This window comes from Melitaea cinxia, chromosome 26 (assembly GCF_905220565.1).
Source record: "Melitaea cinxia chromosome 26, ilMelCinx1.1, whole genome shotgun sequence".
Lineage (NCBI taxonomy): Eukaryota > Metazoa > Arthropoda > Insecta > Lepidoptera > Nymphalidae > Melitaea > Melitaea cinxia.
Window position 1 is genome coordinate 3,818,742 of NC_059419.1, and position 20,639 is coordinate 3,839,380.

The following is a 20,639-nucleotide window of genomic DNA, read 5'->3' on the forward strand; positions in this document are numbered from 1 at the left end:
GAGAAGGTTCTAGTATATGATATTTTGGTCGCTAGTATCATTTATATTACTGCATTTAATACAGTATTCTTTTGTGTAAGTAATTAATAGAATACAATTTTTCTGGTTTTTTTTTTCAAAGCCAATCGACTGTTTGATAATTTTTAGTAGTATCACGTCATGACAATTGGATTTCGCTGGGTTTTGATTTGTGGGCACATACCTTTATACATATATTCTTACTTTCCACAGTACCAATATTTATATAATCCCACAATCATAATGATCACGGAGCAAAAATCTCAGGTACTCTTACATGGAGGTAAAGAGGGTCAAAAATAGCCAAAATCATCCTTACGCAATATAGAATTGCCACTTACCATAATGAGATATAGTAAAACTGATGGGATTAATGTAGGATTTAATATAGCACTTAAATATTTAATTAAAGACACATATAAAAAACAGGCCGGAGCGCAATGCGTCCTGCCTGGGTTGACATACGCTGCTAAGACGTGGACACTGACGAACAGAGTATTCTACAAGATAAAGTCGCTCAATGTGCAATGGAACGGGCAGTGCTCTGGGTCCTCTCTCAAAGATAGAACTAGCAATGAAACTATCCGCGAAAAAACGAAAGTAACGACATAGCCTGTATAATTAGCAAGTTGAAGTGGCGTTGGACTGGTCACCTGTGTCTCAAGACCTATGTCCAGCAGCAGCAGTATCCGCAGACGTGTTCTGGAGTTGAGATCGCGCGTTGGAACGCGAAGTGTGGGACGCCCTCCGGCCCGCTGAACCGACGATCTACGTAAGATTGTCGGTGGTGGCTGGATGAGGATCGCAGTAAACCGGGATCTGGCGCAAACTTAGGGAAGCCTATGTCGAACAGTGGACTGCAATAGGTTGAACTAATTTAAAATTGCCACGAAACATATCAGGAAATCTCTTCATAAAATATTTGTCAAAATCAAAATATTCTATTTGCCTGTTAGTCTCTGAATAAGTATTAATTGGTCTTTGTAAGATAACACTATTATATAAAGTTTAAACTAAGCAAATTGAAGATAACCTTAAGTCTCGGATAATCCGATATGACTTTGAAACTACTGTTTCATGTTGAAGTTTCAACAACTTACCTTAACTTACTGAAGCATTTTAAACTAAAATAAAACTTGACCTTTAACCTTTATATACAATTAAAATAGGGAAGCTTGTGAAAGTAGACGAAATCAACAATATTAAACGAAGCGACAGGCGTCTTGTCTTGCTGACTTTGTCTTTTCTCAAATTTTTCAATTTTTGAGCAATTTTCGTAATTTTTTTATTCCATATAGTTTTTTTTATAACTTGTTCGTCAAAGAAGCATACGGCTCACTTAATGGTGCAATTTCCGTAGCTTATAGACGTCTACAACACCAGCATCTTAAGCACAATGCCAACCCTATCCCCAGGAGCTCTGGTCACCTTACTCACCAAGAGGAACACAATACTGTTTGGAAGCAGTATTATTTAGCTGTGATCTTCTGTAAGGTCGAGTAACTACACTAGTGGGGCTACTCCATATTTTGAGCCGTAAATTTCCTGTTGAGACCTATCTCAGTTAACCTTACAAAATGTCCACCATTTCAATTCAAATTATGTGTGTGTGTGTGTGTGCGTGTGCTTTCAATTCAATAACTATTAATTAATAATTCAATATATATTTCATAAAATGCTAAAATCTATAAATTTTGAAATCCTGTGTCGTCGTGATATAAACATATCATCATCTTTATCATCATCAATAAAATACAATACACTCACACGATCTGTGATATTCATGTGAGGGTAATAATAAAGATATGGTACTAAATTACTTTCCTAATCGCTAATTAGTTTTACATATTTAAAATGATAATGTCTTAATAATTTGTTACTGACATTTGCGACATCTTTTCCTTATGTTTGGTACTTTCAGTCTAAGGGTTATTACTTTTTTAATTTAAATATTTTCAAACGATCATTCCATAGTCCAGCAAGATTGATAAGTTTAAAGCACTAAATTATATTTTATATGCAACATTGGACTTTTTTCTTTAATTTTTTCTAATAATTTTATATAAAAATAATGTAATATATAAAAATACAAAATAGTATTTAAATGTGCAATGCAATGTCTAAAAAAAGTGGACGATTGCCTACACGTGTTGAGTTTATGCTTTTTGAATTTATTACAATATAAATTATAAAAGAGTTTTTATTAAAAATACAAACAATAATTTTAAAAGCCTGTAAATTATGTCAAACTTTTTTGTTTTTTATTGTCAGTTTAAATTTGAAACAGAAGCTATTTAGAAAATGTGTTATCTGTAAATCAATGTTTAATGTTGATTTATTTCTTATTAATAAATGCAAATATAAAGAAATAGCGTGAACGTGACAGTGAATAATAAAAAAAAAATAGGAAAACAGAAAATATTAAAATAATTTAAAGTAACAAGGAAACGAGAAGTCAGTGATTACGCTATAAATATTATAATTTGCAAGGAAAAGTCATCAAAAACCCGATGATTATCTATTATGAGTAACAAAAGGTTTTGCTCGATGCAAATGGGTCTGTAATTTCCGATTTCTTTTAAGGAATCTTTGGTGCTGTGAAGAAAAACTGCTTTTTCCTTATTTTAGTTACACATTTAACTATGTGTCAGTTTATTTTACTTTACGTATCTCTATATTATGATTTTATTCCATATTTAATATCTAAGGCTTATTTCTTTTTAATAGTCAATTTATTAATTAAATTTGTGAGATTAACGCCGAGTGGCACGAAACAAAATTAAAATTTAAGTAGAGATTAAACTAATTTAATCACAAGAATTTCATACAATTCTTGCGATTAAATTAATTTAATCACTACTTAAATTTTTGTTTCTTTTCGTGCAACTCGGCGTAATAGTAATAAGGACTAATTCCGTCTAAGGCCGTCATTTTGAAGTTAAGATAGGTTAGGGCTATTTTTTTTACGAAATTATGCCGATAAACGGTCTAATTTGAGCTTAGATAATTCGACGGTTCATAATCTAAAGCCTTACCGTAATAAGCGCAACGGGCCACTGAATTATTGTTTTTTTTTTTTAAATTCTCTAAACATGTGTAGTCTATGATTCATAATCATACATCGGTTCACGATAAACCATCTTTATGCTTATTCGGTATTTCAGTATACCTTACAAATATCATCTTTATTATAATGAGTATATTACTAATAATATATAGATAGCTCATTTGATAAAAGGAAAATGAATCCATATATGCACGAATATAAGAATAATTATTTCGTTAATTTAAATTGATAATGATTACGATAATATTGGATAATTTGATGATAATATTTCTAGCTCGATACCTACATTTATAAGATTACGTAAATATTTTATAGAATCGTTGATCTTGAAAGAGCTACGTGTAAATTTAAAATTAATGTAAGTATTACTCATAATCAGTAAAAAAAATCCATACGTTTCATACACTAAAATGATAATTTGATTACTGATTATAAAGATATAATATTATATCTGATTTATCTATAGCTTACTTAAGTAACAATAACATCATCATCATCATTTCAGTCCATTGCTGGACAAAGGCCTCATGACACATACATACATGACATAACATGACAGGCCCTCAAGGACAAGTTCGCGCCAAAAATGACGTGAACTCATGTGTTTGCTCATAGTCACCACACTGGCCAGGCGGGTTGTGATCGCAGGGCTGGCTTTATCGCACCGAAAACGCTGCCGACCGTCTTCGGTCTGTGTATTTCAAAGCCAGCAGTTGGATGGTTATCCTGCCATCGGTCGGCTTTTTAGGTTCCAAGGTGGTAGTGGAACTGTGTTATCCCTTAGTCGGCTATATTCTTACTGCTGTAACCACAGCAACAATAACAATGTTGATTAATTTGTAATGTAGACTTAATTTAACAAATATATGAATTAAAATAAAAGTAATTGATGTAATTTTTTTAAATATATATTAAAATAATTTGTGTAATGTTTTTATAAATATAAAATTTAAAGAGCTAATTCTATAAGCCTCATATAGCAAACTGCTCAAAGTTTTCTGCCAATTCAGTTTTCCGTCGTCTTCCGAAAAATATATAGCCATTTAAATTCCAAATACGTTTATTTCACTCTGAAGGGTAAGGTAATAGTTGTTTTTTTAATTTCAGTCATGAAAAGCCAATTTTTTTATTTCTAATTATATGTTTTAAATAGTTAGTTGTACAGATAATTTTAATGCATAAATCCTCTATAAATACACATATTTATAATCATGACCCTACCTAAATTTGAAAAAAATAAGTAATAGAAATATAAATGCTAAAAAGTTTATTACAATTGGAAGAATTTTTTTATCCGTTAATTTTTTTTTTTTGGAAATATTCTGATACAATAGAAATTTCTTAACAAGGCGTTATATTGCATCAATAATTTGACTACCCGTTGTCAAGCGTTGTAAGTTCAGTATATAGGTGTAAGGTTATTATATATTATATATATGTTAGTACACTACTGCACCATTTGAAGCATTTAATAGCATTCGTCACGTCAGACCTTGAACTTGCAATGATTCGCTGCACACATTTACCACATGAAAATGCATTTGTACATATTTCATTAATTACTTAACGTAGTGTAGTTTTAGTAAGCGTATTGTAATACGCTTGTGCGTGTATATTTCATTTTAAATGTATATATTTATATATTATAGAAGAAAGAGGAGAGATGGTGGAGTACGCTGATGCAGGTCGCGGTACCCTTCTTCATTGCTGGCTGTGGTACCATCGGAGCTGGTCTGGTTTTAGGAAGTGTGAGGGTGAGTAAAGTTATGCTTTTATTTTACGTTTTCTATGTTTTATTACGAAGATTACCTATTATCTTTAAGGAAGTATAATGAAAGGGACCATTATACGGACTTATGTTAGAGATGGAACGATGATGTAGATCAGGTGTGTTTAAAATGCGGCTATATTTCTGCGGCCTAAATTATCTTTAAGAATAGTCAGATAATGCGGCCTACGAACGATACTACGTTCTTTTACAAGTAAATTCCCTCGTTTGTATTCACTCAACTTTGATAAAACAATTGTAATTGTATAATATCTTTATATAGTCAAAGTACTGGACTAAAAGAATACAATGTTAACCATACATATACGTGTTCTTTTTTTTTTTTTTTTTAATGTTCTCTCATCACGTGTAACAGTTTTACGTTACAATTATTTTTGTTTTGTTCATTTGACTATCGTAAGTGTGTTTGGGATCACTACATAATATTATATACATCATCAAAAGCGGTGCTTATAATAAACGGGGATTCCCCCACAATATGATGTTATTCTTATGAAACACAAATCTAATTGTAAGTGAAATTGAGGTCAATGCAATATAAATAAAACCGCAAATATTTCATCGCAATCTTAATAACACTTGAAGAACAATGAGCACTTGAGGATTTTCTGTGTAATTGTATAGTTATTTGCTGTGAGCGTCTAAAAGGGTGATGTATTGTAAAGTGGCGTGTGCGCAGATATGTTGTAGAAACACTAACACAATATTATTAGCAAATTGTAGCAATTTCAATACGATAATCTTAAGAATCATTGTTCCGATTTAAAACAATATTTATTGAATACTAAGTGTAACACACATGACATTGAACACACAAGATAAAAAGATACGCGTTTGCATAAAAACAAATTTGTCAAATATGTACACCCGAAAAAGGATAGAAGAAGATTAGAAGAGCCACAAGTAAAATACTTAAAATAATGATACATTTGCATATTTATTTAAATAAATATTTAATAAATAAAATTTAAATAAATAAATAAGTTTTCCAGCGGTATCCGTCATAATGAAAGCTAGTTAAAATGGCCGCAAGGTCTTCTCGACTATTTACTAATGTTCAATTCTCCTCTTTCAGAACTGGGACGTTTTCCGAGAAGTACAGGCCATACTAGTCTTAGTGCCATCTCTATCAGGCTTAAAGGGTATGTACTTTATGTCTACTATTTTAGTATTTTTAACCAACGTCTCCTTAATATATGTTTATTATACCAATGTGTTGGCGAACAAGCATATAATCCACGTGATTGTAAGTGACTACCGTAGCCTACGGATGTTTGCAGCAAGCACGACCTTATACCCTGTTCGATAATGTAGTAATTGGTATTGTTACTCATTTTTAGGCAATAGAGACGAGACACCCACAATAACAAAAAATCAGGATTCTTGGCATAAATAAAGTAGGCAATGTTTTTTAAAATAGATTTATCCGTATATACTTCTTGATAAAAATAATATAGGTGATATCAAAAATATTAACTAGTGATCAATGATCGAGTAAAAGCTTGAGATGGCATTCTGTATAAAATATACGTCAGAGCGATCACGAGACATATAACTGCAGTGATTAAAATTCAAATAGCTGAATGTATTTATTGAGTTTAACCCTTGAGAATGCGTGCCCTTAAAATGGACACGGATAGACGCGTGCCTCTAAAAATCACACTCTAATTTTTTTTTGTGAAGTTAATAAGATTTCCTCTCGAATGGTTGAATGTGTGATGGAGCATGAATGTGTAAGCCCAAGACTCCTCTGGATTAGGTTGAAAGTCGGACTCACTCGCTTGTTTATCCTTGGGGTCTATGCACCGACGGATCTGCGCGGAGGTGGGTCATTAAAAGACCAAAAAGAGAGAGAGGAATTTTGGGATAGCATGAGAGAGGTCTTGAATAAATGCGGAGAAAATGAACGGATCGTAATGTTAGGGGACTTTAATGGGTGGGTCGGAGTAAAGCGTGATGGGTATGAAAGAGTTCTGGGTACGTTTGGGGACGAAAGAGTAAATGACAATGGGAGAAGTCTGCTTGAAGTATGCTTGGAATGGAATCTTTGCGTGGTCAACACAATGTTTGAACACAAAAAGATCCATTTGTATACAAGAGATGAGGGTGAGTCTAGAAGTATGATTGATTTTGTAATTGTGGATGAAAGACTGAGAAAGAAAGTGCTTGACACTCGGGCATACCGCGGTGTTGGTCTCGACACAGACCACTTCCTGGTCATAGCCCGAATACGTGGCCTCTTTAAACGATGGCGCCACCGAGGGGCCGAGCCTACGAGTGTTTTAGCCAGAATAAAAGTGGAAAACCTACAAGGAAAAGAAAAGAAAGATGAGTATGTAGAGAAACTGAAAGAAAGTTTTAAAGGCATAGAAGAGATAGGTGTGATTGAGAATTTGTGGGAGACTTTTAAGAAAGGGGTCGTGAATAGTGCTATTGAGGTGTGCGGGGTAGCTAAAAGAAGGAAAGGAAGAAAGAACTATAATGTGTGGATGGATAAAGATGTACAAAAGGCTGTGCAAGAAAAGAAGAAAGCGTGGTTGGATTGGTTAGCAACAAAAGCTAACCAAAAGGTTCAAAAGGCAACGGATGACGAGGTAAAGGAAGCAAGAACGAAGTATAAAATATTGAAATCAGTAGCGAAAGAAGTGGTGTCTAGAAAGAAAGAAGAACGAAAGGATGATTTTGATAGGAGGCTCACTGAAGATTTTCAGTCAAACATTAAGTTTTTCTGGAAATCCATCAAAACAGCCAGAGGAAAAATTTCTCCCTCGGAGCTGAGCACAATCAGGAGTCAAGATGGGAGCGTTATAAATGGAGAAGAATGTGTGTTAAAGAGATGGAAAGAGTATTTTGAAAGTGTGTTTGAAAGAGAGAAAGTGCAGGTACAACATCCGGCACCTTCCATTGAGAGTAGTATAAATGTCGATGAAAGTGAGATAAGCATGGATGAAATAGTGAAAGCGCTGAAAAGTATGAGATTAGGTAAGGCTGCAGGGTATGACAGGATCACCGTCGAGATGCTGAGGGCTGGACAGGGTATAGTGGCTAGCCAGCTGTACTGCCTTTTCAATTTGTGCTGGCGAAATGGGCAAGTACCGGAAGACTGGTGCAAAGCCGTAATCGTGCCGTTGTATAAGGGAAAAGGGTCACGGCAGTACTGCATAAATTACCGCGGTATAAGCCTTCTCAGCATCGTCGGTAAATTGTATGCGAAAGTGTTGATTGAAAGGGTTGTGAATGAAACAGATGAAAAAGTATGGGATGCACAAGCGGGATTTAGAAAGGGAATGGGATGTACGGATCAGGTCTTTTCCTTGCGGTGCATAGCCGAAAAGTTTTTAGCAAAAAACAAAAAGGTCTATTGCGCGTTCGTGGATTTGGAAAAGGCCTATGATAGAGTGGTGAGGAATGAATTGTGGTCAGCATTGTCCGTGTACGGTGTGAGCGGCGCACTCATGCGAGCACTACAATCTCTTTATAGGGATTCTAGTGCTTGTGTGAGGATAAACGGGGCATACACTGAATGGTTTAATATCGAAAAAGGTGTTAGACAGGGATGTGTAGCGTCACCGTGGCTGTTTAACTTGTTCATGGACAATTGCTTGACAGAGTTAAAAGAGAATGAAAGTGGTTTGAGAATGGGTGAGTTACTCGTCAAATGTCTTCTCTATGCTGATGACCAAGTACTACTTGCGTCCTCGGCCGAGGAGTTGCAGGAGATGGTAACTGCTATGAGTGGAGCTTTTGTTAGAAAGGGAATGAAGATGAATGTAAAGAAGACGAAAGTGATGGTGTTTGAAAGAGATGAGGTAGTGACAGACTGTAATATCGTGATTGGAGATGAACAAATTGAACAGGTGAAAGAGTTTGTGTATCTGGGTTCGAAGTTTACAAGAGATGGAAAGTGTGAGAGTGATATTGAAAGAAGAGTGAATGCAGGAAACATGGTGAACGGAGCTTTGAACTCCTTTATGAGCAGTCGGAAGGTGTCTAAAAAGGCTCGTTTGGCTGTGCATGAGGGGGTGTTGCTTCCGACACTCATGTACGGAAGCGAAAGTTGGGTATGGCAGAAGAGACATGAAAGCAGAATAAATGCAGTTGAGATGAGAGCGTTAAGAAGTATGATAGGAGTTAAACTGAGTGACAGGATGAGAAATAGTGAGATAAAGAAACGGTGTGGTCTGAAAGAAGATGTAGTGACAAAAATTGAGAAAGGTATGCTGAGATGGTTTGGTCATGTCGAGAGAATGAATGAAGAACGACTGACGAAAAAAGTGTATAAGGCGAGTGTGAGTGGAAGTGTTGGAAGGGGTAGACCTAGGCGGACATTTCAAGACCAAATCGGGGACGTCTTGAAAAAAGGCCAGGTCAAGAGTACCCTAAACCGACGAGCATGTATGAAGGGAATAATGAAAGTGGATGAAGCGAAACAAGTATGTAAGGATCGTAGCAAGTGGAAAGAAGTGGTCTCTGCCTACCCCTACGGGAAAGAGGCGTGATTATATGTATGTATGTAATAAGATTTCCGTAAAGTTATTCTAATAAACAAAATAACATTGAATTGTTATTATGTATATGTACGCTTCAGCCTGTAATATCCCACTACTGGGCATGGGCCTCTTTCCCCATGTACGAAAAGGATCAGAGCTTAGTCCACCACGCTGCTCCAATGCGGGTTGGCGGATATATTCCCTATTATGAGTAACGATCGCTATCAGATGTGCATGATAACAACCGGGACCGACGGCTTAACGTACTCTCCAAGGCACGGTGGGGAGACCCACAAGGACTGCACAAACACCCAAACCACGGCAAACACCTGTATGGCCAAGACAAATGTTTGTCATGTCCGGGGATCGAACCCGCAACCGCCAGCGCAACCGGCACAATCCATGGCTGTGACTGATGGCGTCTATTATGTAATTAATGTATATTATGTAATTAAAGGTAATAAAAAATGCAGTTTTAGATAAAGATACCTACCTAATATATTTTATTAGATAGATTTTCGTCTATCTAGATATTAAAGAATCATCTTCACACCCGTTCATAAATTATTATTTGTCACAAAACAAACGTTATTATGATAATTAATTTGTTATTCGAAATCGTACCGTGTCGTTATATTCAAAATATGACAGATAATAAACACTGATTGATTCAAATCATCTAATTAATACCTACATGTGCATCTCTTAAATGGAATAGTTTGAAATAGCATCAATCATTCAAGATGAGACACGATAATTAAAAATACTTAAAATGTGTACTTAATTGAAAAAAAAACGCACACGCATTAAGAGTAATTTTTAACCGACTTCAAAAAAGGAGGAGGATACTCAATTCGACCGTATATATATATATTACATGAATTGCTCGTTTAATAGTATTAGATATATTTATGTATGTTCGGGTATAACTTCGTCGTTTATGAACCGATTTTGATAATTCTTTTTGTTGATGGAAAGGAGATATCCTAAGTATGGTAACGTGATAAGAAAACCAGTATCTAATGATAGGATACCAGAGAAATCGAGGGAAGCCCTCGAAAATCCGCATAACTTTTTATTGGGTGTACCGATTTTGATGATTTTTAATTTAATCGAAAGCCGATGTTTATCATGTGGTCACATTTAAATTTCATCGAAATTTGATTACAACTTTTGGAGTAATCTTTGATAATTCGTATTTACTTGACTATTTTTTCGTCTACCTACGTTGTATTACTTGTCGATGTAATTGAAGTCGTTTTTTTTTCGTTTGCCAGCAAACACAATTATTAATTCTATAAATTGTTTTAATCCGGCGACAAAAAATGTCTGAAACTAAGTTTAATCTTAATTCAGTTATTATTAACTTTTTAGTTTTTGTAGTAGATTATTCAATATAATATTTTTAGAGTCTATAAATAGCTTCTTCTTCTTCTTCAGAAGATGTAGTGACAAAAATTGAGAAACGTATGCTGAGGTGGTTTGGTCATGTCGAGAGAATGAATGAAGAACGACTGACGAAAAAAGTGTATAAGGCGAGTGTGAGTGGAAGTGTTGGAAGGGGTAGACCTAGGCGGACATTTCAAGACCAAATCGGGGACGTCTTGAAAAAAGGCCAGGTCAAGAGTACCCTAAACCGACGAGCATGTATGAAGGGAATAATGAAAGTGGATGAAGCGAAACAAGTATGTAAGGATCGTAGCAAGTGGAAAGAAGTGGTCTCTGCCTACCCCTACGGGAAAGAGGCGTGATTATATGTATGTATGTATAAATAGCTTATTTTGTAAACTATAGTAGGTTTCGTTGGATTCCCCTAAAAAAAGCCGTACACAACGTACATTAGGTATAGAATGAAAATTTATGAGATAAAATGAAAACCACTTGGTAAAAATAAATCAATTTTTTACAAGACCAAATATATAACTATTCCGCATCGGACAAAAAAAATCGCGCAAATGTAGCTAGCATAGCCAAATGCTGAATGAAATGAAACTAAAAACTGCTAACATTTAATTTTATTCTTAAAGTAAAAAATAGTTTCTTGCAATGAATACAAATCAAGTCATTTACTGGGAGCTATAAAAAAATAATAAACGATTACATCCGTGCAAAAATTAACCGTTCGTTTGAACATAACATTACATGAGACATGTCTTTGATGGTTGTCATAAAATTACCCTTTATATTTCACGCTGATAAAGCTGGTCATGATGACGGACCTGTCATTATTGATAATAATTGCTGAGTATTTACGTGTTCAATGTACTAGACTTTAATGGCGATGGTTAGGATGTTCGGTCATCTGTGGTTATATTCAGCAACATTTCATGTTTTAGATTAAGGCTTGACTAATTTTATTATGTGAAGTTAGTCAAAATCGTGTATTTTATTTACGTGGTATATATCTAAGTATAGTTTTCGTTTGTATAGTTCGTAGACAAATCGCTTTGATAATAATAGTCAAGCAGGTTACGAAACCTGTAACAAAATAGATGATTGACGGCATATGTCCAACATTGGACTGCGATAGGCTGAAGTGATGAGGGTATCATATATATTAGTATGCTAAGGTTTAAGATGTTTGCTTCCCTTGTTATAAAAAGCCTCACAATTATTCCACATAAATTATATATCATTTTATGGATAACTGCTTGCTCTACCGGCATCAACAACTAAAAAAAATATTATTGCTGTTGTTTTTGTAAATTAATGAATTATATATAACGGAATTAATTTTGAAACAATGTCAGTATGATTGACGGTCGATAAATTTTTTGTTCAATTTCAAATCAACTCACGTAAATTACTATTTTGTAATTTTTTAAAGTGATAATTATTATATTTATTTAGTGCAAATTATTCGTACGGGTATAGCTAGCTTTTTAAATTACTTATTCGAAATAAAAATAATATATTTGCTTTAACTAACTGCATGATTTAATGGTTAGCTTCACCTTTAGCTTATATATAAGCAAATATTCAAGATTACGATGACATCGAAATATATTTTAAGTATGGATAAATCGAACGAAAAATCAATTTTTAGGTCTCACGTCGCCTCAATTTTATCGGATTATGTATTCTTATTATTTTCCAATATATCGTATGAGACGATACGATTGTTTTAGATTACTTATAGATTGTTCTTCATAGATCAATTTAATTAAAACATACACGTGACTCATTCACAAGACATTGATAAAATAATTTCACAACAGATTATATAATACTTAAGATTATATTTTAGTGAACCAATTATATTATCAATAAGAAAGTTGTAAATATTGGCTTTAAAATATTATTGAACGTATTTAAGTTGTACTTATCGAAAGTACACTTATTTATTAGATGGAGGAAAATTGTATCTTCATTTATACAAAAGTACTTTTCTAGTTAGTTAGAATTTTTGAAATTAGTTGAAAATTAATTGTTACAGGAAATCTCGACATGTGCCTTGCGTCTCGGCTTTCGACTCAAGCGAATCTTGGAAACATGAAGTCGTCGCGAGAAGTTGTATCGATGGTGATCGGAAACATATCATTAGTTCAGGTATGTACGGAAAACGTTTGGAATCTTCCATTAATAATAAACACATCACACTCAACGGATCCCCCAGTAGGATTTTCTCCTGTGTTGGGGGTCCGGAAACACATATAATACACAAACATTGTATCTCTTTTTTTGTTTTGTTGTACGTTTGCATCCTCTTTGTATTTCCTTGTCCTTGTTGTAAATTATGTACAATGTGTTTTCTTAACCGACTTCCAAAAAAGGAGGAGGTTCTCAATTCGACTGTATTTTTTTTTTTTTTTTTTTTTTTTTATGTATGTTACATCAGAACTTTTGACTGGGTGGGGCGATTTCGACAAATTTTCTTTTAATCGAAAGGTGGTGTGTGCCAATTGGTCCCATTTATATTTGTTTGAGATCTAACAACTACTTTTTGAGCTATATCTAATAATGCGTTTTTACTTGACGCGATTTTCGTCGACCTACGTTGTATTATACCGCATAACTTTCTACTGGATGTACCGATTTTGATAATTCTTTTTTTGTTGAAAAGTAGATATCCCAAGTTTAGTACCATGATAAGGAAACCAGGATCTGATGATGGGATCCCAGAGGAATCGAGGGAACTTCTTGAAAATCCGCAATAACTTTTTACTGAGTGTACCGATTTTAATAATTTTTAATTTAATCGAAAGCTGATGTTTGTCATGTGGTCACATATAAATTTTATTGAGATCTTATAACTACTTTTTGAGTAATCTTTGATAACGCGCAGTTACTTGACTATTTTTTCGTCGATCTACGTTGTATCACTCGTCGATGTAATTGAAGTCGGTTTTTTTTCGTTTGCGAGCAAACACAATTATTTTTATATCATCTTAACTTAATGCAGTGTGTTTTCACAAATAAATTTATTATTATTATTTATTATTATTATTATTCAACATAACTCCCAGACCACGACTAACTTCTGAACCCGGATCGAACCCGCGACCGCCAGCGCAACAGCCAGTGCTATTACCGCTGCGCTAACGCGTCCTTATTACAAAAAACATGCCATGAAATTTTTAATGGTAGATTATCACTTGATACCTAAATTAATAGTGTATATAGTCCGATCCAAGATCGCCCAAGATACTGATTACGTGTCAGTTACGGTTAAAATCTTGCAGTCTGTGTGATCGTGTAAAATCCCAAAACATTCGGAAAACATATGACACTTGGCGTACGTATTTTTTACTAACTCTCAATCGAGCAGTTGCTAGAATGTGGTTTAAAGCCAATGCTGCATTGTTCTCTCGTATAAATTTTTCTTATATTATAAAAGATTTCTACATATTAGAAAGTTTCTTCCTACGCGAAAGGTTCCTTCTTCTTAAAATATGGGGTTTTTTATAAGAGAAGGGAGTTCCAAGAATTTTCTAAGGCATTTGACTAGCAGTTGACCAGTTGATCAGTTGACCAGTCGACCAGTTGACCTGCTGTTGCATTACAGTACATTATGGTACCATCTTTTGTTGGAGGTGTCGTTAAGAATTCAATAAAAATTAGACAAGATTATGAAAATGGTATCACTATCAGTAAGACGTAAATTTTTGATAATGCATCTCTCTCTTAACATATGATAGATACAATAATGATATAATTAATGGCGAATTGCAGGTGCAAGCGATAGTGGCTGCGACGGTGGTGTCAATGTTCGCGGTGGTGGTCAACACCATAGCAGACACCTTCAACGGTGAATACGTGCTTTTGCTGACATCGTCCGCCATCTTCACCGCTACCACTACCTGTTTTGTATTGGGTAATTAAAATTATTAGTGGTTAATTTTTTAATATTATGTAAGAAAATTAAATTAAGTTAATTATTTTTCTGTATAGATCGTAGTTTTTTCAAATATTGGTCTAGGTTACGTGTACAACTTAAAAGTAGAATATTTATGTAGATTTTTCGTAAAACGACAATAATATTAATAAATAAATAAATAAAATGAAAAACTTTTCTCGCCCTAATAGCTTCATGCTTATGTTTTTTTGGTGTCTTGCGTACAAATTATGAATAAAACCCACAAATTTTAATGTAATAAATATTATATAACAAAATTATTTCTTTCGAAATGGGTCCAAATACCTATTGGTCTGAATCTTCAATCTTTTTCAGACTTCGTTATGGTAATGGTGATATACGGGTCGCAGAAGTTCAAAGTGAATCCAGACAACGTCGCCACGCCCCTCGCAGCCTCTATCGGGGACATCGTCAGCAATTCCGTACTCGCTGTCACCGCTCAGTACATGTTTGAACAAATAAGTAAGTTAAATAATATAATTAATACGTATAATTAATAAATATAATTAATAAATATAATTAATAAGTATTATTATCCTTTAAAATTTTCTTATAACCTTTTTTTATTTTGTTTACGAGTTGATATCATTTTTGATATGTCACTTTTATCATATCCTAATTCTTATTGTATCTAAGAAATGAAAAGAGTATAATTGATGTTCATGTGTGCCCTCTTATGTAATATTATAGATGGTAAATAGAGTATAAAAATACAGCCAATTTTAAAGATGTAAAGATGCTTAGAAGAAAGTTTATGATCGATTAATTTAGATTGTTGATACGAAATGTCCTCTAAAACTGCCAATAAAATAGCATTTATATTTCAGTTAAAATAATTGTTTGAATCAATTTTTATGTAAATTTTTTTGGCAATCAGTGCTGATAATAAAAGAGTTTATATTTGAATTAGTTTATTTTTTATATAAGCTTATATATAGTTACAGTTAGTATGTAACAAAGATAATCGACAGTGCCAGTGGTCGCGGGTTCGATAACGCTCAGAACGATCTGTATTTGAACAGGTGCTTGTTGGTCGTCTGGGTGTCTTGATGGGTCTCTGATAGCACATCAAACGTTTCTTTGGTAGTTACCATAAATACCTGATAGCTATTGTAACTCATGTTATAAAATAACGTTAGCTAACCTGCAAAAGCGCTGGAGTGATTAGCGTATGGTGAAATAATCGCCAATCCATTTCCTAAGATTTGGCCATTAATCGCGTGATGTTTTTAACAACTTCTTTGACCCCCCTACCCCCTTTGGCAATATTTGGTGAGGTTTTAAACTAGCCCCCCTCCCCCATACCCACAAATGACGTGTATTATTTCTGCAAAGTAAATTTATAATTCACAGAATATTGTCTTTAAATACAAGTATATTCCGATTAAATTTTGAAAAATTTAACAACGTGATAGAAATTTCTAGACAGGCATCAAGGTTGTTGATTGTTTTTGGTTTAGAAGTCGCGCGTTTAACGAAAAATAAATACACGTGATATCTCAATGTGGATTACCCTCCCTCCTTGTGATATTTCATGGCGTTCTTCCGAAACCCCTTCCCCCTTCGAGCCTCACGGGATTAATTAACGAATCCCTATTGGGAGAAGAAGCCTTTGCCCAATAACACATTACAGGCTGGTTTATTTCAATTCATTCATGAATAGAAATTGGACTTGCACTTGTTAGCCCAAAAATTGTCAGTTGTAATTTATTGTATGTATTTTTATTCCCAGAGTTATCTCTATGGCAGCCAATCGCTCTACTCTGCGTCTACTACAGTCTTCTGCCGGTCTGGGTGTTCATTGTTTGGAAGAACAAGTATACCAAGACCGTACTGACTACTGGATGGACGCCTGTCATTTCTGCCCTCTTTATCAGCGGGTAAGCAAGAAAATAATATCTTTAACGGAAAAATGGAAAAGCGTCACTTTATTTAGCTGGAATTTCGAATTTTGATAGTTTTTATTTAATTATTTAGTCTAAACTCATTATTTGTATTTTTAAATTGTTGGCAATATTTAAAATATTTGCCGTTCAAGATTGAATATTAGAATAAAGTATTTGTTTAGATAGCGTGTTGAAGAAAAATGTTAAAAGCAAACATATTACAAAAAAAAAAAAAAAAAAAAAAAAAAAACTTGCTAAATCGAAGGGGAAAATTAAAGAAAATATGAAATTTCCTATTTTTTCAGACTTTTTTGTTCTTATTTAGTCTTTTAGTTATTATATATATATGTTATAAAATTATAATGTTTCTCTCTATTTTTTTAGTATCGGAGGCATTGTCCTCGATCAAGCGGTAAACCAGTTCCAAGGTTACGAAGTGTTCCAGCCAATAGTGAACGGAGTCGGTGGTAACCTCGTCTGCGTCCAGTCTTCAAGATTGGCAACCAACCTTCATCAGACTGCGATACCCGGTGTACTGCCTGAGAACACGAGGATTATCGAATGGCCTTGGAAGACGTTATTCTATGGAAGTGAGTATACATATATATACAAGCTATTCCCGCGTTAATTTGAAAAAAGCCAGCCTATAAGCCTTCCTTGGTAAATGAGCTATCACGAACACAAAAAGAATTATTCAATTCGAAACAGTAGGTTCTAAAATTATAAACATGTGAGAATAATTGGTGGATTTTTTTATTCATCATCATTTCAGCCTATTGCAGTCCACTGCTGGACATAGGCCTCCACAAGTTCGCGCCAAAAATGCGTGAACTCATGTGTTTTGCCCATAGTCACCACGCTGGGCAGGCGGGTTGGTGACCGCAGGGCTGGCTTTGTCGCGCCGAAGACGCTGCTGCCCGTCTTCGGCCTGTGTGTTTCAAAGCCAGCGGTTAGATGGTTATCCCGCCATCGGTCGGCTTCTTAAGTTCCAAGATGGTAGCGAAACCGTAGTAGCACCTTGTTATCCCTTAGTCGCCTCTTACGACACCCACGGGAACAGAGGGGGTGGCTATATTCTTTGGTGCCGCACAACATAAAATAAGTAAATGAATAAACAAATGCTTCACGTTATTATTATAGAAATTTAAAAAAAAAAAAAACTATTGATTTGTTCTTTGCTTGAGCTTTATCTTTTGATAGTACGAAGTTTAAGACGCAGAATTTCGAGATAAAGTTTGAAGGTACCTAATGACGACACTGATGTCCGGTAAAACTCGAATGAATTTATGTGTCATCTTCATTATTTCTAAATGTTATACAATACATTGTGATTAAGTCTTCCCAGTGAGTAGTCCTAGACACTCGTTTCTGTTTTGGGCAATATCTCTTTTATGTATCCTTAATTAACAAATAAAATAAATAATAATCATTTTTATTTCTACATTTTTTAATAATGTGTAATTTTATTCCAGCGACCGCAGCTAAAGTCGCAAGAATGTTGCTCGTTCTTGCGCTGTGTGGTCAGATCATATTCATGGTGGTGGCAGACTTTGTATTCCAAGGGTTTGTCTCACTGCAGTTCGCGTTTGGAATCACATATGTGCTGTGCTCACTGACACAAGTAAGCTTTTTTTCATATTTTATTTTTATACTACAAGGGTTGCAAACCAGCGTACGGTCCGCCTGGTGGTAAGCGGATACCATAACTTATCGACGCCTGCTCTACCAGGAGCATATCATGCATTGCCGACTCTACCCCCGACACTCCCCAGGAGTTCTGGCTATCTTACTCAGCACGGCAACGGCATTATTTGAAAGTACTATTTATGCATAGTCTTGTATAAATTTGAAGCACTGCCCTGGTCTGTTGCCGTGTATCTATGAAATGAAAAAAAAATTAAGATTGATATAGTTGACTATATACGACCAACTCATGGTGAACCACCATAACAAATTAGGGGCTCCAAGCCTCTTTCTTTATTGGTGACGAGTTACAAAAGCTGCGGGACACTAAATATTGTTACAGTAATAGCTGTCAGAATCTGCAGTTGATCTTCTTCTTCTTTTGTCTGATATTAGTAATCCCGTCTGTTTCTAGGATGTGTCTGAAATCGATAAAGTCTCCTCTTCTTTATATGGTGTTATTATCACTTATAATCATTTTGATTTACCGTCATCCATTGTTAGTCGCAATTAGTCAATTAATGCTTGAAAGTTTGTTCTTGCATTGACCATATTTCTTACATATTTGGGAATACTTTGATCGTTTAATTATAAGTAAAACTTCGCAATAATCAAACCCCATTTTCGAATTTAAAATTAAATGTAAATAACACCCAACAAGATTCACTTTAGGTCGATAAAAATTTGAATCTAAATGATTTTCTATACAAATATATTATTAATGGTCTGACACTCAACGCCTCGACCAGGATTCACTCCTGTATCGAGGGTCCGAAAACACACAATATACAAGCACAAACGCTCAGACCTCGGCAAACATCTGTATGGCCAACAAATGGATGCTATGTGTGAGGATCGAAGTCGTAACCGCCAGCGCAACAGCACATCTAGTGCTGAGACCGTTCCGCTGACGTGTTGTCAAATTGTCTATACTATAGTGTAATAACATCGATAGTACTTACTTCATAACGACATTTCACTTGATTAAATCCAAATTAAGTATGATACATAACTATATTTCGTCCTAAAATAGGAATTTTAAATTAGATAAACCAATTAATTGTCATTTAACATTGATATGAAAATACGATACGTTTATTGCGTAGATATTTAGAAAGCTGCATAAAATACTATTCACTTATTTATTTTTTTATTTAATTAACTTAATTTTTTTTTTTTTTTTTGAAAACTAAATTCTTAAACCATAATTCTTTATTGCCCAATTAGAATTACACGAAATAAAATAACAATTTCATGTTATAATTTGTGTTGTTTCAGGTTATGGTGCTTTTGTATCTATCGTACATGCTGATTCACTTCATGTGGAAGTTAAAAAAGGATCCAGACAACGCCGCTATACCGTATCTAACAGCGTTGGGCGATCTCTTGGGCTCAGTTTTCCTCCTCCTAGCGTTCCTAATTCTATCCTTATTCGGTTTGGATTACGGTAACAATGTTTCGAAGTAGATAATTAAAAACGGTCTAAAGAAAAAAAGGGCATAAATAAAATTTTTACTCTGAATCTTAATAGCGATCTATTAATGCTACTCCTATGCGTAGTTGATAGTGACGCCTTTGCACAAAGCAATCACTTCATTGACGTCATCAATTTCATCGCGTGTTGAAAATATTTCACGAGTTGTTTCATTATTTCGAAATTAAGTAAAATCGAACGTTTGAGTTGTTACTTATATTGTAAAATTTATAACATTATAAACAAGCCGTAACAGTATTATAGGCGTGTTTAAAGATAAAATTAAAAGCAGTGCCAATTAATTTTGATGGCGTTTAATATTGATATGTGTAATGCAATAGTGCAAGTGTTTGTAAACATTTTAATGATTATAATAAAATATAATGCATAAAGTGTTCCGCTCTCGCGGTTCCAACTGTGATATGTTCCAAAAAATGTGATTTAAATGCAATTATAATCTTTTAAAAAAACGTATTGAATCACTTCGCGGTTGACATTTATTAATATTCTTGTGACGTCATCACGACATTTAATCTTCCGTTCAGACTATGTTTTGATGATTTCGTTTGAATTATCAGTTGTCAAATTTGTTGTATTTCGACTGAGAATGTCAACGATGTTTTTAATACGATCGATTATAAGCATTCATTTCATTAAGTACATCTATCGCATTTATAAAATACATATTCGTAATTTAATGATCTTTGAATGAACATCTTGTATAGAAATGTTTGCCAGTCATCTAATTTGCATGTGTAAATTATAAATTGTTTGAAATACGTATCGAAGTAAATTGAGATATAGGCGTAACTAGAATGATGTTTGTTGACCCACCTAAAAAAAATTACATTATAAAAAGATATATAAATGCACTGG

At 34.3% G+C, this 20,639-nt stretch overlaps 1 protein-coding gene across 1 annotated transcript in view; it reads left to right on the forward strand.

Moving 5' to 3' along the window:
* The window catches only part of LOC123666558 (solute carrier family 41 member 1-like), a 71,828-nt gene extending 52,011 nt beyond the window's left edge, over window positions 1-19,817 (forward strand). Inside the window, exons 4-12 of the mRNA XM_045600669.1 lie at window positions 4,735-4,839; window positions 5,950-6,016; window positions 12,801-12,913; window positions 14,537-14,678; window positions 15,036-15,182; window positions 16,453-16,600; window positions 16,991-17,196; window positions 18,079-18,227; window positions 19,568-19,817. Coding sequence (XP_045456625.1) covers window positions 4,735-4,839; window positions 5,950-6,016; window positions 12,801-12,913; window positions 14,537-14,678; window positions 15,036-15,182; window positions 16,453-16,600; window positions 16,991-17,196; window positions 18,079-18,227; window positions 19,568-19,756 — 1,266 coding nt within the window. The 3' untranslated portion in view covers window positions 19,757-19,817. The remainder of the gene's footprint in view (window positions 1-4,734; window positions 4,840-5,949; window positions 6,017-12,800; window positions 12,914-14,536; window positions 14,679-15,035; window positions 15,183-16,452; window positions 16,601-16,990; window positions 17,197-18,078; window positions 18,228-19,567) is intronic.
* Window positions 19,818-20,639: the final 822 nt, after the last annotated feature.